The following is a 16,258-nucleotide window of genomic DNA, read 5'->3' as shown; positions in this document are numbered from 1 at the left end:
GAAAGAAAAATATATTCAGTTGATCCCCTAAAATTAGAGATGAATTATCCCATAAGTAGGCACTAATCCTGAATTAATTCTTCCTTTTGTTTAAATTATCATTGTAAATTCCAGTGGCATAATATTTGACATATTAGTCAAATATAAATAATTATTTAAATAATTATGGTATTTTATTTTCCTCAATAAAATTTCTGACGTTCATTAATTCTCTTCTATAAATATGTATATTTGAATGGCTATTTTATAATTTTTTAAAAAATATTGTATATGTATCACTTATGTTGTTGGCAATTCTAACAGTTCCAATTTTTTGTAAGAGATATTTTGCCAATATTTGGATTATAAACCTTTTCAATGTTGCTCAATCCTATGTCCTCATTGATTATATTTAATGGCTAACATTAAATGTTTCCTTAGACTGACGTAGTGACCTAAAGGTGAAGAAGCTTTCCTCCCACTCAGAAGGTTGAGAATTCAATTCTAGGTAGCAACAGATGTTTCTCTCCTAGAACGCAAAGAAAAAAAAATCTACTGTGAACTCCACAGAGGAGTCAGAAAGGGCATCCAGCTCCATCCAGTCACCCCAACTCTAGGCAGTACAGGTTATAAAAATGGAGTTAAGGGTTTCCTTGTCCGTCCATCCATCCATCCATCCATCATCTCTTTTCTTCTAGATAGATGAAGCATACATAAGTATGCATTCTAATGTTGTACAAAATTTTTGGCTTTATAGGAAAAACGATATTGTTCTTTACTCCATGTATCTCTCTCCATTAAGAGGTAATTTTCCTTTCATTTCTGTGTAAGCTTTAAATTTGAAATTTTCATTAAAAGAGGTTATTTACAGCCTACCTAATGTGAAATAGAGGGGAGGGAAAAAATGAAACATTACACATCCAGTCTGCTATACGCTAAATGAATGCTCACTCACTTAGCAACACCATAATGCCTTCATTGTGTGCAGCAGCTAAACAACAGAATTGCTAACTGTTCAGCGGTAACTAATTGTTTTTATTCATATCCCAAGCATGTTTGGAACAGACAAAAAGCAATGACTGAACCGAGGAACTGAAAATTTTGAAACCTCATCAGAAAGAAACCTCGACTTATTTCAGATTCAGATAAATGCTATGAATATCCCTCCGCTGTATCAAAATCTTCCAAGCATTTTTTATATTTCTGTTCAAACTGGAGTCATTATCAAATGCATTTAATAATCATTGACTCAGTTGGATGTCTATCTGATCTCAAGACCCAGGTCAGTGAAATATTTTCCCGCCAAACGTTCCAAGATTAAACAAGGTCAGTTGCTAAACAGAATTAAAGTAACTGGCAGTTTGAGATAATTAGTATCAATGCTGAAATGTGGCATACTTACTCTCTGTCGATGACGAGACACGTCACGGGTTCCGCACTAATAACATTAGCCGTTCTGACATCTTCCCTGAAAGGACAACACCGCACATTTTAGACAAAATGGCCAGACAGTTATTACTATGCTACTATGCAACATTAGGACATAAATGTATCTTGCAAATGGGAATTATGTTTACCGATATATCATGTTTTTAACCATTGACAAATAATGCTATTCTAATTTTGTTGCTCTTGAGTAACGTTTCCAAACATTATCAACATAATCATTTTCCTAGTAGAAATGTCACCTCGGCATTTTAATGCTTTTTCATTTCATTCATCCTTTTTTCCCTTGGCAATTCTTTTAGCAGAAGCAGACTATTTATATATTAATATGGGTCACAGAAGAAGTGTGGATATTTTAGTAAAGTGACATCCACATAATCTATCATTTCTATAAATAGAGACAAGCAAAGTAAACAATTAATGAATCAAGTTACATTAGATGGGAGAAGACTAATTAATGTGAACCTGTTCAAAACACTGGTGTGTGAAGAAAATAATAAATAGGTTCTAATATGTTTCCTACTTTTGGTTTTTCCTCATGCACCCCTACATAGGTTTCAGTTTGGTATGGATTCCAATGGGGGGGAAAAATCAATTATTTAAATCTCGATACACATGGACATATAGAGACATCCCTTTAAAAAGTGTCTACGTTGCTCCAGTAACACTATCACAATATTTCTATTATGTTGATCAAGGATTATTTGCAGCTATTGTTTTACAAAGGATTTTTTTTACACCTCCCCTTGAACAGATTATTTTATATTATGTGGAAATACACAATTTGTCATGGAATTATATATCACTCCCACTGGCATTACAATGACTTTAAAGAATATATGCTAATAAATATTCCATCAGTAAATTAGTAATTACACACCACTCCAGATCTGATCAAATCACTCCTCACCATAGAACACCATGTATGTTTTTAAAGCTTGTTTAATTATTCCTCTCAAGATTAATACCTTTAGGTTAAGATGTGATAAAATGTAAGCATGCAGTCAGTCTTTTTATTAGATTAATCTAAGTATTTGTTATAATGCAGCTCTTCAGACAGATCCAGCACTAGAGCTTAGCTTAAAAGCATTATGAGAATGCAATCTGGCAATTACTAACTCTGTTTTTTTTTCAGTTTTGAGATTGTATTCTTCATCACTACTTCCAGAGAGATAAAATCCTTTCTCAGAGTCGCTGTCACTGTCTGAATAACCCATGGCGATGAGATCAGGTCTACCATTTTTCTCCTGGAAAAATGTTCTTCTGTTTCCTTCTGTCCACACACTTCTTCCCTATGTGCTATACTTGCTCTGGAATTTTACAGACCTTTCCATTTAAAATCTCTAGGCCTGGAAAAGGTCACAGCTGCTTTGGAGGTCTCTCCTATGTATCACTGGAAAATGAAAGCAAAGTATCTTGTAAGCCACGTGGGAATACGTCTGATCATCAGTATGCGGACAACAGAAGCAAATAGTTCTCACGAGTATCTACTTTATTTGTTTATTTCTTTTACTTAAAAATATTTATGCTTCAAACTAACCCTTATCAATCTGCAAGAAGGTTCAAACAAATCTGCGTACCATATTTTGTTATATTGAATTTATTTGTTTGTTTGTTTGTTTGTTTGATTGATTTATATGTCGCCTCTCACTGAAGATTCGGGGCAGCTTACAACATATAATACAAAAACAATAAAATACAATGGCAAATCCAATTAATTAAAGTAGATAACTAACCTAAAATTCCCAATATTTTAAAAATCAATTATGCACATTCAGACCTCAACCATATATAACATTCATTGGCCGGGGCCCTAAGATCTAATTGCCCCAAGCCTGGCAACATATGTGAGTTTTAAGACTCTTATGGAAGACGAGGAGGATGGGGCAGTGCGAATCTCTGAGGGGAGCTGATTCCAGTGGGTCAGGACCCCCACAGAGAAGGTTCTTCCCCATGGCCCCGCCAAGTGACGTTGTCTGGTTGATGGGACTTGGAGAAGGCCAACTCTGTGAGACCTAACTGGTTGCTGAGACTCATACAGCAGAAGGTAGTTTCGCAAGTAATCTGGCCCGACGCCATGTTCGGCTTTATAGGTCATTACCCACACTTTGAATTGTGTCTGGACCTGCTCAACACAAATGAAAACAATTTTGCTTCGAATAGCTTATCCTGGTCATTTCAGTAATTTCCTGGTTCTTAGAAAAATGATGTAATATTTTTCATTATGAAACTGAAATTGTTTTATATAATCGAAAGAATGCTTAAGCGTAAAAAGGGCAGAATTGGTTAATGATTCATACAACTGTCAGAAAATGCTTCAAGGTAATTTGACCATTTTAACATTTAGCAATTGAATTATACCAAGAAATGAATAAACTGGATTACTAAAAATAATGTATGAAGGTGCATTTACTATAATTACTAAAAGGAATATGTATTTTCCTCCAATAATAAGTGAACTTTGAAGTGAGGGGATGTTCTTGCATTTCCTGAAATGACCAGGATGAGCTATTGAAAGCAAAGTTATTTTCATTTTTATTGAACTGGTCAATTAATTTTATACACAGAATGCATTTGTTTATAGAGATATCTTGATAGTATGTAAGTACATTGCTTATATGTCATAAATAGTGTTGGGCGAACCGAATTCACACAATTCGGGTCCGTACTGAATTTTGCGGTGTTCAGTATCCCGAACCTGAAGTTTTTTAAAAATCTGTGCCGAAGTTCGGGTTCGGTTCATGCAGCGTGGCAAAGCGGCGGACTAATGGACCGCCTTCTTCTCACCTCAAGCCATGCGGTCTCCGGACATCAAGGTAAATAAAAGGCTGGGATTGGCTATGTGTCCTGCTGACCACTGATTGGCCAGCAGTATGCATGGCTTGGATTGGTCCCCAAGGACACTTGACCTGCCTCTATAAAAGGCAGCACCTTGCTGTCCAGCCCCATTGTAAGAGATACCAGCTAGCAAGGGAAAGTCTGTGTTACTTATACTGAGAGGGAGAGATAGATTAGCTTTCACTTTGTTTCTGCTACAAAGAAAGAGAGACCTCAAAGACTCTTCACACAAGTTGAAAAGACAAGAAAACTTTGGTGAGCAATGCATCCAGGCAGGGCAGGGCAGGGCAGGGCAGGGCAGGGCAGGGCAGGGCAGGGCTGAAGAAGAAAAAGACAGGGGGAGGCAGGGGAGGCAGGGGGCCAGTCGCTCTCTGCTACACTTCCACTTTTACATTTTAAAAACTTTTTTCCTTTCATTCATTTTGTGTCCAAATGCATGGAAGGGCACAACCATATTACTTTGTGGGTATTTTGGGGGTTATTTTCTCTCTCCTATACTTCAACTTTCAAATTTTTAATCCATTTTTTCCCTTTCATTCATTTTGTGTACAAATGCATGGAAAGGCACAACCATATTACTTTGTGGGTATATTTGGGGTTATTTTCTCTCTTCTATACTTCCACTTTCAAATTTTTAAACCATTTTTTCCCCTTTCATTAATTTTGTGTACAAATGCTTCCAGGGCGAAAGCTATTTCCTGTATCCACAGGGAGGGGGGCTCCTGTTCCTGTCTGAAGAAAAGGTCTCCAGTGCGGTCTGGGGTCCTTCTAGTCTTGGAAAGCAACACCTGCTTCCAGGGCGAAAGCTATTTCCTGTATCCAGAAGGAGGGAGACTTGTCCAATGTGTAGATTGGTTGGGTTGAAAAAATTCTTGTAGAAGTGATAAATCGAGCCATTCAAGTAATTAAAAAGTGCAATGGCTAACATGTTGAAAGCTGCCCAGACTCTAAGGAGAATCGTGGCATAAAAAATGATAAAAATAAATAAATACATAAAAAAGGGTGGACGGACACTTTGGTCTCGCTACTGACCTCTGGCACTCATACCTTTGGGTCCACCTCTGGGCCACTTTCCTTCAATTTCTTTCTGTGCGTTTTCTTTTTTTCTATATATATAAAAAGCCACTAGAGCTCTGTCAATTTATTTTTGGGTAAAACAAGGGCCAATTCCTATCTCTGCATCTCCATCTTCTGTCTAATCTCAAGCCTCTAGTACTCTCTGAAATTTTTGGTCAAACACTGGGCGACTTCACGTATCTGTGATTTTGATGTTTTTCTGTCTAATACAAAGGCTCTACTCCTGCCTGGGCATTTAAGTTTTACAAGGCATTTTTTCTCTAATTCTAGTTCCACCTGAACGCCGCACCTTCATCTATTCCTTGGACCACTGTCACCGCAGGCCTTCAAACATGAAGAAAGCCGTGAAAAAGGGACTTGGCCCTGGTGGTGGTGGTGGTGGTGGTGATGGAGCTGGTGCTGCAGGGGCAGGTAGAGGGTGTGTAAAATCTGCGTGTCCTACCCCTTCCTCTGGTGCAAGCAGGCGCCTGGGTTTTATGCAAGGAGACATTGGAGATGACATGGCATGCACTACCTTTTCCTTGTTATTGCCTTCTACACACTCCACCACATCTCTGTGTTCACCCCCTCCAAAGCAGCAAGGCCATCTCACCCAGAAGCAGCGGAGTCTTTAATGCTGTTATCTGAAATCTGCAAATGGGATGCCATGGGGCATCTACCTGCCCAATCCGCAGTTGCAGACCTTGGGCTTCTGGATAGCCAGGAGCTTCTGCCAGAGAAAGAGGAGGTGTCCATGGCATCATCGGGGAAGACCAAGATCGATGATGATGAGACCCAGATACCTGCTCCTGCAGCTTACTGCAATGTAGAATCTGAGAAGGAGGCTAGCGGGGAGGAGTCGGTGGAAGAAGATGACGAGGTACTAGATCCCACATGGACCGAAAGCCAAAAGAGTTCAGAGGAGGAAGAGGTTGTGGTAGTCCTACAGCCCCAGGCAGCCATCAGGAGTGGAGGGAGAAGGCTGCAAACCCTCAGCGCTGAGTTTGCTGTACTACTGCCCACCATGTCCAGGGGCCAAGCATGCCTATTATCTAGGTCCCCAGCAGTCGGGTTTCAGGCCCGGTTACAGCACGGAAACTGCTTTGGTCGCGTTGATGGATGATCTCTGGCGAGCCCGGGACGGGGGCTTGTCCTCTGTCCTGGTGCTTCTTGACCTCTCAGCGGCTTTCGATACCATCGACCATGGTATCCTTCTGCGCCGGCTGGAGGGGCTGGGAGTGGGAGGCACTGTTCTCCAGTGGTTCTCCTCCTACCTCTCCGGTCGGTCGCAGTCGGTGTTAGTGGGGGGTCAGAGGTCGACCTCTAGGTTTCTCCCTTGTGGGGTGCCTCAGGGGTCGGTCCTCTCCCCCCTGCTATTTAACATCTACATGAAACCGCTGGGTGAGATCATCCAAGGGCATGGGGTGAGGTATCATCAATACGCCGATGATACCCAGCTATACATCTCCACCCCATGTCCAGTCAGCGAAGCAGTGGAAGTGATGTGCCGGTGCCTGGAGGCTGTTGGGGCCTGGATGGGTGTCAACAAACTCAAACTCAAACCAGACAAGACGGAGTGGCTGTGGGTCTTGCCTCCCAAGGACAATTCCATCTGTCCGTCCATTACCCTGGGGGGAGAAACATTGATCCCCTCAGAGAGGGTTCGCAACTTGGGCATCCTCCTCGATCCACAGCTCACATTAGAGAAACATCTTTCAGCTGTGGCGAGGGGGGCGTTCGCCCAGGTTCGCCTGGACTGGGAGTCACTGCTCACAGTCACTCATGCCCTCATCACCTCGAGGTTCGACTACTGTAACGCTCTCTACATGGGGCTACCTTTGAAAAGTGTTCGGAAACTTCAGATCGTGCAGAATGCAGCTGCGAGAGCAATCATGGGCTTTCCCAAATATGCCCATGTCACACCAACACTCCGCAGTCTGCATTGGTTGCCGATCAGTTTCCGGTCACAATTCAAAGTGTTGGTTATGACCTATAAAGCCCTTCATGGCACCGGACCAGATTATCTCAGGAACCGCCTTCTGCCACACGAATCCCAGCGGCCAGTTAGGTCCCACAGAGTGGGTCTTCTCCGGGTCCCATCAACGAAACAATGCCACTTGGCGGGACCCAGGAGAAGAGCCTTCTCTGTGGCGGCCCCGGCCCTCTGGAACCAACTCCCCCCAGAGATTAGAACTGCCCCTACCCTCCTTGCCTTTCGTAAGCTACTCAAAACCCACCTCTGCCGCTAGGCATGGGGGAATTAAGACTTCTTCTCCCCTAGGCTGATACAACTGTATGTATGGTATGTTTGTACGTATGCTGGTTTTATATATTAAGGGGTTTTAAGTTAGTTTTTAGTATTGGATTTTTTACTGTATATTGTTCATGACTGTTGTTAGCCGCCCCGAGTTTTCGGAGAGGGGCGGCATATAAATCCAATAAAATGAAATGAAATGCCTCATGTGTTACAAAGAATCTCACCAGAGTGGCATTTTTTCAAGCAGTTAACAGAAGACAAGAAAAAGGTCATTTGCAATCTCTGCCACCAGTCCCTGAAGTGAGGGAGAGATCTTAATAATCTCAGCACCAGCTGCATGACCAGGCACCTGATTTCAAAACATGACCTTTGGTGGAGACAATACCTTAAAAGTATTCAAACACCTGGGTCTTCCTCTTCTGCTGTGGCTGCCTCGGTCACTGCCAATGCCCCCCCAACAATAAGGTCACCTGTCTATCCCCAAAGGGACAATGATGGATCACCACCAACACCAACACCAACGGCAGCACCGGCACCATCACCAGCAGCACCACCACCACCATCGCCAAGCATGTCTACACCATCCCAGGGAAGCATTCATCAGCTGTCTATACCTCAAACCTTTGAGAGAAAGTGGAGGTTCAGCCCATCCAACCCATGAGCCCTGGGCCTAAATGCCAGCATTTCACAGCTGCTGGCATTTGAAATGCTACCCTACTGCCTGGTAGAGACACCAAGCTTCAGGAAATTATTTAAATTGGCTGTCCCACAATACTCCATTCCCAGCCACTATTACTTTTCACCCAAGGCCATCCCTGCCCTGCACCAACATGTAGTGGAGAAAATTCGGTGTGCACTGCAAAATGTTGTCAGTTCCCGCATCCACCTCACCACCGACACGTGGGCCAGCAAACATGGCCAAGGCCAGTACATCTCTCTCACTGCCCACTGGCCGGGAATGAGGTGGGAAGCTGTTCAGCACATATCCTTCCACCACCCAGGATGACTGGACATCAGTTGGTGCCTGCTGTTGCCTCCTGCTCCTACTCTGCTTCCCCGTCTTCTTCCTCCACATCTAGTAAGCGCAGCCCAGTAACCTCCTACTTCAGAACGGCCATGGGTAAATGGCAGCACGCGGTGCTGAAACTCATCTGCTTGGGCGAGAGACCACACACCGCCCAGGAGCTATGGACCGGCATCCAGGGGCAGACAGATGACTGATTGTTGCCACTGAACCTGAAGCTGAGGAAGGTGGTGTGCGACAATGGGCGGAACCTTGTGGCAGCCTTTGGCCAAGAGGGGTTGACGCACATCCCTTGCATGGCGCATGTGGTCAACCTGGTGGTGCAGACATTCCTGGCCAATTATCCGGGCATGTCGGCGCTGCTGGGTAAAGTGCGTGCGGTGTGCGCGCACTTTTGACGTTCCCACCCTGCTGCTGCTCACCTATCTTTGGCCTTCCCACCCACTGCCTCATCTGCGATTTGCCAACCAGGTGGAGTTCCATGCTGCATATGCTTCAAAGGGTGTGTGAGCAACAGCAGGCAACAGCAGGCAATAGTGGATTACCAGTTTCATAACCCCCGGTCAAGTAGAAGTGCAGACCCACAGCACTTTACCCCCAATGAGTGGGCCTCCACGAGGGACATTTGTTCCATCCTGCATGGCTTCCAGTATGTCACTAATATGGTCAGCGCTGACAATTCTGTTGTCAGTGCTACCATCCCCATGGTTTTCCTACTGGAAAAAACTCTTCAGGCCATTTCTGTGTAATCTGAAGCCTCTATCGCTCTCTGTAAATTTAATTTGTGGGCAACCTCTGGGCCACCTTCTCTCTCTGCCTTTCCTTTTTCTATGCAAGACAAAGCCACTAGCACTGTCTCTCAATTTAATTTGTGAGCAACCACAGGGCCGCCTTCTTTCTCTGCCTTTCTTGTTTCTATGTAATCCAGCATGGAACTCCACCTGGTTGGCAAATCGCAACTCCACCTGGTTGGCAATCTCTGTAAATTTAATTTGTGGGCAACCACAGGGCCGCCTTCTTTCTCTGCCTTTCCTTTTTCTATGCAAGACAAAGCCACTAGCACTGTCTCTCAATTTAATTTGTGGGCAACCACAGGGCCGCCTTCTTTCTCTGCCTTTCCTTTTTCTGTGTAATCTGAATCCTCTATCGCACTCTGTAAATTTAATTTGTGGGCGACCACAGGCCTCCCTTCTTTCTCTGCCTCTTCTTTTTCTGTGTAATCTGAAACCTCAAGCTGCTACTACAGGTCACAGCGGCCAGAGACCGATAGCATTACAGAGCGCATGGCTTTTCATCACAGGGTATTACTGTGAAAAAGGTGATGCCTGCCGCATATAGGATTGCTGGGCAAAAGCTGGTGGGTGGCTGCTGTTGCCTCCTCCTGCTACTCTGCATCCCCGTTCACCCTCTTGCAAATTTAATTTGTGGGCAACCACAGGGCTGCCTTCTGCGGCTCTATTTTTAAAAAGTGTGGAATTCGGTTCAGGTTCAGGTTCGGGGTTCTGTGACGTCACCCAATTTTTTTGCAAAGTTTGCCTGAATCTGCTGAACCCGAACTTCACTGGGTTCGCCCATCACTAGTCATAAGTGATAAGGTGAGACAACAGTCTTTAAAAGATACATGTACCTTTAGATAAGCAATCCTATCTTACCCAAATAATGTAATGTGGTAAAAGTGGATTTTGGAGACATTTGGCATAAAGGACAACATGTGCAAAACCAACTAGTACAGTGTTACCTAGGTACTCATTGTTAATTGGTTCTTTGTTAGATTGTGCCCAGTATTCAAATGTGTTGAGAACCATCTAGATCTTGAACCTATCTTCTAGGGCAGGGATGTCAAACTCAAAGTCCTCAGGCTGGCTCCAGCCTATAGGGTGCTTGGATCTAGATCTCTGGGCAACTCTGGAAACAGCAAAGGACCGGTCCGTGGTCCATCTTCCAGCAAAAATGGAGATCTGTTTTTGCTGGCAGAGGGTTGCAAGAGGCTGTCCCAGCCGACAATAGAGATTGGAAGCCCATTTTCACTGGCAGAGTACTTGGGCTACCACAGGCACCCCGACACAAGTGATGCCAGGCTGGTCACACCCACCCCAGCCCCTGTGGTCAAACATAATCCTGACGCAGCCTTCAATGAAATTGAGTTTGACCCTCCTGTTCTAGGGTCCTGGCTATTCCTGCCAGCTTGGAGTAATGTTTGCAGATTTGATGAGTTCTCTTTCTATTCCCTCATCTAAATATGAATACATTGAAGAGTATTGTGCCTAAAGCAGAACTTGAGATACCCCATTACGTACTTCCCTCCATGTAGATGTAGTTCCATTAAAGACTGCACGCTGAGTGTAGTTTGTCCATCAGTTACAAATCCATCTGGTGGTAATGCTGTCTATCCCACTTTTGTTCTAGCTTTATGTATAAAGTTACAATGGCACTGTAGAAAAGTGACTTATGATGGTTTTTCACACTTAAGACCAAGGCAGTGTCCCAGGTTCATATGATCTCATTTTTCAACCTTCTGAACAAAGAAAATCAATGAGAAAGCCAGATTCAAATAACAACTTAACAACTGCAGTAATTCATTTAACAACTGTGACAAGAAAGGTTGAAAAATGGGACAAAATTCACTTAACAGCTGTCGCACTTAACAACAGAAATTTTGACTTAATTGTGATAGTAAGTTGAGGACTACCTGTATTATGAAGCTAAACTAATATCATTTTAGAAGAAATGTTAGTGCTTTGCTATTATACAGAAGCAAAAGAGAAAAGTACATAAATTAGATAGGAATCTAAGGCTAATGCTCTGTTACTATGAGCACTTTATGCTCATAGTAACAGAGATAAACATGTCAATTAGTAAGTGAGAAACTAGGCTAGGAAAGTCAAACTTGTAAAATTTAAAGATAGAAATATGCAGATCCGTTGTTTATACCTGTCTGTAAAATCTCTTGCAAGGGACAGTCACGCTCAATACTAAATGCTTTTGCCTTGTGTGCTAAATAAAACGTTTGAACTCTGAATTATGGCATCTGACATTTTGACCAAAGCATGGAATGAACTAACAGTCTCAGACCTGAAATAATGTCTTAATAATGTTAGTGTCTATATCCAATATCTTCTAATACTAACTCCAGGCAAATACAAATCAGAAATACATTTTCCCTCCCAAACCCTACACAAGATATTTTAGTTAAGCATGTGTTTGTGTCTTCATATCTTGGGTAATCCTGCTGGGAATATGGAATAGCACTTAGACTTGTATATAGTGCTTTTAGAGCCCTCTCTACGCCGTTTACAGAGTCAGCATATTGTCCTCAAGAATCTGGATCCTTCCAACCGACTTCAGAAGGATGGAAGATTGAGTCAACATTGAGCCATTCAGGATTGAACTCCTGGCTGTGGGCAGAAGCCAGCCTGCAATACTGCATTCTAACCATTGCTCCACCATGAATAATATTCTTCACTCACTCCGCCCTGCCAAAATGAAGCAGCATCAAAGACTCTCTCCCTCCCTCTCTCTCTCTCTCTGTGTGTGTGTGTGTGTGTGTGTGAAAAACCAACTTGGAAGAGAAAAAAGAATGTAGGAATTTTATGGGAAATAGAGGATTTGGTGGAAAAATGATTCTTATCTCTAATGAAGAAATAGAAGAATGGAGAACACAATCTGAAACTATCTTGTAATGGAAGCTGTAAACTTTATAAGCCAAAGCTTTCATTGCTGAGTACCATATGGTACTGTGGAACGAAACAGTGAAGGGGAAAAAAAGTTGTATATTTCTGCATTAACATATATAATTTATGACACCATATGCCATGTTTTCTAACATTTTTATTGTCACTGCTAAGTGTAGCTCTTCAAATGAACTCCTGATTAAGACAGTAAAGCCACAGTCTTCTGTCATACACAATCTGTGCAAAGCAGGTGGCTATCCCTGAACTGACAATATTAATTTTTTTTATCCACCAAATCAGATTAAGATTATACAGCCAGTAGGAGAATATTATGACAGTGGTATGTAATTCATAACCATCAGCCAGCCATCAAGATCAGACACTTCTAAAATATCTCCTTTATCATGATTTACTCATGCGATTCTCTGTGATCCCTTTTTTAAGCAGTTCTCTGCTGTCAGATATTTTACTAAATCCCTTTGCTGAGTAACATCACAGAAGCTGTAATGCCAAACGGTATTTATTTTTCTTTTACATGTGTTAACAGGAACACATTCTCTTGTGCCCGACATATATACTAGACAAAATAAACCAAATACGTCTTCCACAGTAAACTTCAATGTTTCTATCTCTATCCCAGCAGCCGATAAGGTCCCACAGAGTTGGCCTTCTCCAGGTCCCGTCGACTAAACAATGTCATCTGGCGGGCCCCAGGGAAAGAGCCTTCTCTGTGGCGGCCCTGGCCCTCTGGAATCAACTCCACCCAGAGATCAGAACTGCCCCCACCCTCCTTGCCTTTTGTAAATTGCTCAAGAGCCACCTATATTGCCAGGCATGGGGGAATTGAGACATCTCCCCTGGGCTTATATAGTTTATGTGTGGTATGCTTGTGTTGTATGGTTTTTTAAATGACAGGTTTTTAGATACTTTCTTTTAATACTAGATTTGTTACATGGTATACTGTTATTATTATTCTTGTGAGACGCCCCGAGTCTGCGGAGAGGGGCGGCATACAAATCTAATAAATAATAATAATAATTAGATGTCGACATAATGATACAAAACAAGATGTATTCAATCTTCCTTCTTTTGTATATTTTTGTAAATTTAATAAAAATTATTTTAATAATAATAATAATAATAATAATAATAATAATAATAATAATAATAATTATTATTATTATTATTATTATTCCTAATTTTGGCAAAAACTGGATTGAAAGCACATCTTGCCCCCAAAAATCCATACCGTTAGACCATGTTTGCTATACGGTGTTTTATTTATGTAAAACCATAAATAAACTTTGTATAGTGGTGTTTAAAATGAAGCAATATTTGTATTTGAAGTTTATGCATTGCCACTTCTTAATGAATTGCTATTCTAGTGAGACCAAGTTTTGAATCAAAGAAAAGCTGTAAAAAAAGAAAGAAAGAATAGAAAGTAGATTGACTCTTGATAGGAATTGCTTTTTGACTTTAATATGAAGTCATGAATAGGGCAGTTATATAAATCAATGCAGGAAATAAAGTTCTCAATGTATTGCATGTCCTCAAATACCATGGAAATCATATCTTTGCAATCTGAAAAAATGACGAGTGGAGAAACATTTTAAACTAAGATTAATACTTTGCAATGTCTTGGCTCTCCAATCAGGTTTTCTGCAATATTCCATGAAGGGTCAAAGAGCCCATGTAAGCATGAGGTTAATTTTGAAATGGAAAAACCTAGTAGTCAGAAGACGGGGTGAGGGAAGAGGGGAAACTATCTGATAGGATCTGAGAAAGAACAGAAATACAGTATAGAAAAAATATAAGTTGCAACAGAAAACACAAACAAATCACGATCCCTCTAGAGACTTGGACGGTAAGTGGAACACACTTGCCAAGTTTCTTAATGGTCATAAATGATTTGGGGAACATTTTACTGTCATAAGCAAAATTCAAATACTTTTGAGTATTTCAATTTTACAAGAGTATTAGAAGTGGTAATTGGAAAATTTATTGAACGTGCAGAGATGGACATGATGTCAAGAAGATTAAAAGGGCAGGAAGAATCAGAGTATTATATAATATGGGAAAAATTCTACAACTGGTTAGAAAAAAGAAACAATATATGAAACCAAATTGCATGCAAATAGAAGGAATAATCTAAAATTGAAGCAATAAAGTGAATGGAACACAATAATATAAATAAGTATGGTATGCAAAAATGACTTGGAAATGTTGTAAAGGAATAACTATTTAAAGGAATAAAGATTTAAAGCTCCGAAAATAACTTCTAATAAGGAGAGGGGAATGTATAGAACCCCCTTTTTATATTCTATGTTTGTTTTGCCTTATGTATTGTCACTATGCAAAAATTTTAATTTTTTTAAAATACAAGAGTATTGAGTATTTCTTGAGTATTTACAAGAGAAATCTGATCTTAAATCGAAAGTGTAATTTTAAAAACTTGCTTTAAAAAAAATTATAAACTGTTTTTATGCTTTTAATCTTTTTTGCATATGACCTAGTGTCCCTTTATGAGTGAAATGGGCTGTTCTTAAATATGATAAAAAGATAGATAGAAAAGTAAATAAGAAAGTGAGTAAATAAATAAATATTTGAGAAAGGTTGTCAGGATGGACCTTTCCTAGACATAATGAGAATAACCTTGAGAAATTGGGGGGGGGGGGGGAGCCAGAACCTAGACAATGGTATGGTTAGACATATCTAAACCAAAGCAGGAATGGGCATGGAGAAAGCATCTCATAATTTATCCTCAGTAGAGAAGTGGTTTCAAAGGCTCTGTTACTTTGTTAATTTTAAGGTGGTATGTACTCATGATTTTGGATTCCTGTTTGGAATATCTTGAAGAGCTGACACGCGAGCTGTTGCCCTAGCTCAGCTCCAACGTGTATGTATGTGCCAGCCAGCTGACTTTTGGCTCACACAGAGGCTCTCGGAGGGTGTCTTTGGCTTCCAGAGAGTCTCCAGGGGGATGGGGAAGGTGTTTTTACCCTCCCCAAGCTCCAGGGAAGCCTTTGGAGCCTAGGGAGGGCAGAAAACGAGCCTACTGGGCCCACCAGAAGTTGGGAAACGGGCCATTTCCAGCCTCCAGAGGGCCTCTGGGGGGTGGGGGAAGCTGTTTTCATCCTCCCCAAGCATTGAATTATGGCTGTGGGCACTTGTGCATGTGCTCGCTCTTTTGGCACCCGAGGAAAAAAGGTTCTCCATCACTGTCTTAGACTCACAGCTTCTGTTTCAATACCATAGGATAGTCACGGCTAAGAACTCTTTTCCCATTACAGTTGCTATACTCTTTCCAGGACCGGTCTCTTCTATTAAACAGCATCATCCGATGGACCCAGTAGATACTATGTGCAGGGGATGAGTAGGCTGAGCCCAAGGGATGGGTCAAATGCATCATCAGTCTCAGGTCCTTCAGACCAGTGGTGGGTTGCTGCTGGTTCAGACCAGTTCTTAGAACTGATATCGGCGAGAGGTTCTGTCTACCCATCCAGGATGTTTATGCACATGTGCAAAAGCATTGCACATGCATGCAAACTGGTAACAAACTAATTCAGAACCCACTACTGCTTCACACCCACATGAGATCCAGCCCATCCTGAATTCTATTGATTTTTATTTGCCACCAATTTGCTTTAATTGTTAGTAGTTCAGATTCTTGTAAAAAGAACTAGCTTACAATAAGCCTATATTCATTTGAACTCCTGATTTCCTGTGTTTGGTGCTGGGCATCACAGTAGTGCTATCTAATACCTTCTCCACCGTGGCACCTGCCCTGTGGAATACCACACTTACTTCTTTTAGGAATAAGTACTCTTACATGAAAGAAAATATAGCTGAAATTATAGATTCTCACAAAATGCACCTCTCTTTTTATCCTTCATTCAGCCTATTACAGTCTACAAATAAGGATTCAGCAGAATTATATCATCTCCTGAGGATATCAGTGGAGAATAAATATCCTGTTTATTTTTAAGC

The 16,258-nt window shown here is 41.5% G+C and overlaps 1 protein-coding gene across 6 annotated transcripts in view; it reads right to left on the bottom strand.

The window, feature by feature from the left end:
* Nucleotides 1-16,258, bottom strand: part of PRKG1 (protein kinase cGMP-dependent 1) — a 1,199,739-nt gene that overhangs the window by 169,062 nt on the left and 1,014,419 nt on the right. For all 6 annotated transcript variants that reach the window (XM_070752281.1, XM_070752276.1, XM_070752278.1 and 3 more), the window contains one exon: nucleotides 1,382-1,447. In XM_070752281.1, coding sequence (XP_070608382.1) covers nucleotides 1,382-1,447 — 66 coding nt within the window. The remainder of the gene's footprint in view (nucleotides 1-1,381; nucleotides 1,448-16,258) is intronic.

Source organism: Erythrolamprus reginae, chromosome 5 (genome assembly GCF_031021105.1).
Source record: "Erythrolamprus reginae isolate rEryReg1 chromosome 5, rEryReg1.hap1, whole genome shotgun sequence".
NCBI lineage: Eukaryota > Metazoa > Chordata > Lepidosauria > Squamata > Dipsadidae > Erythrolamprus > Erythrolamprus reginae.
The sequence above is the reverse complement of the archived record's forward strand: the minus strand, read 5'-3'. Positions and strand labels throughout refer to the sequence as shown.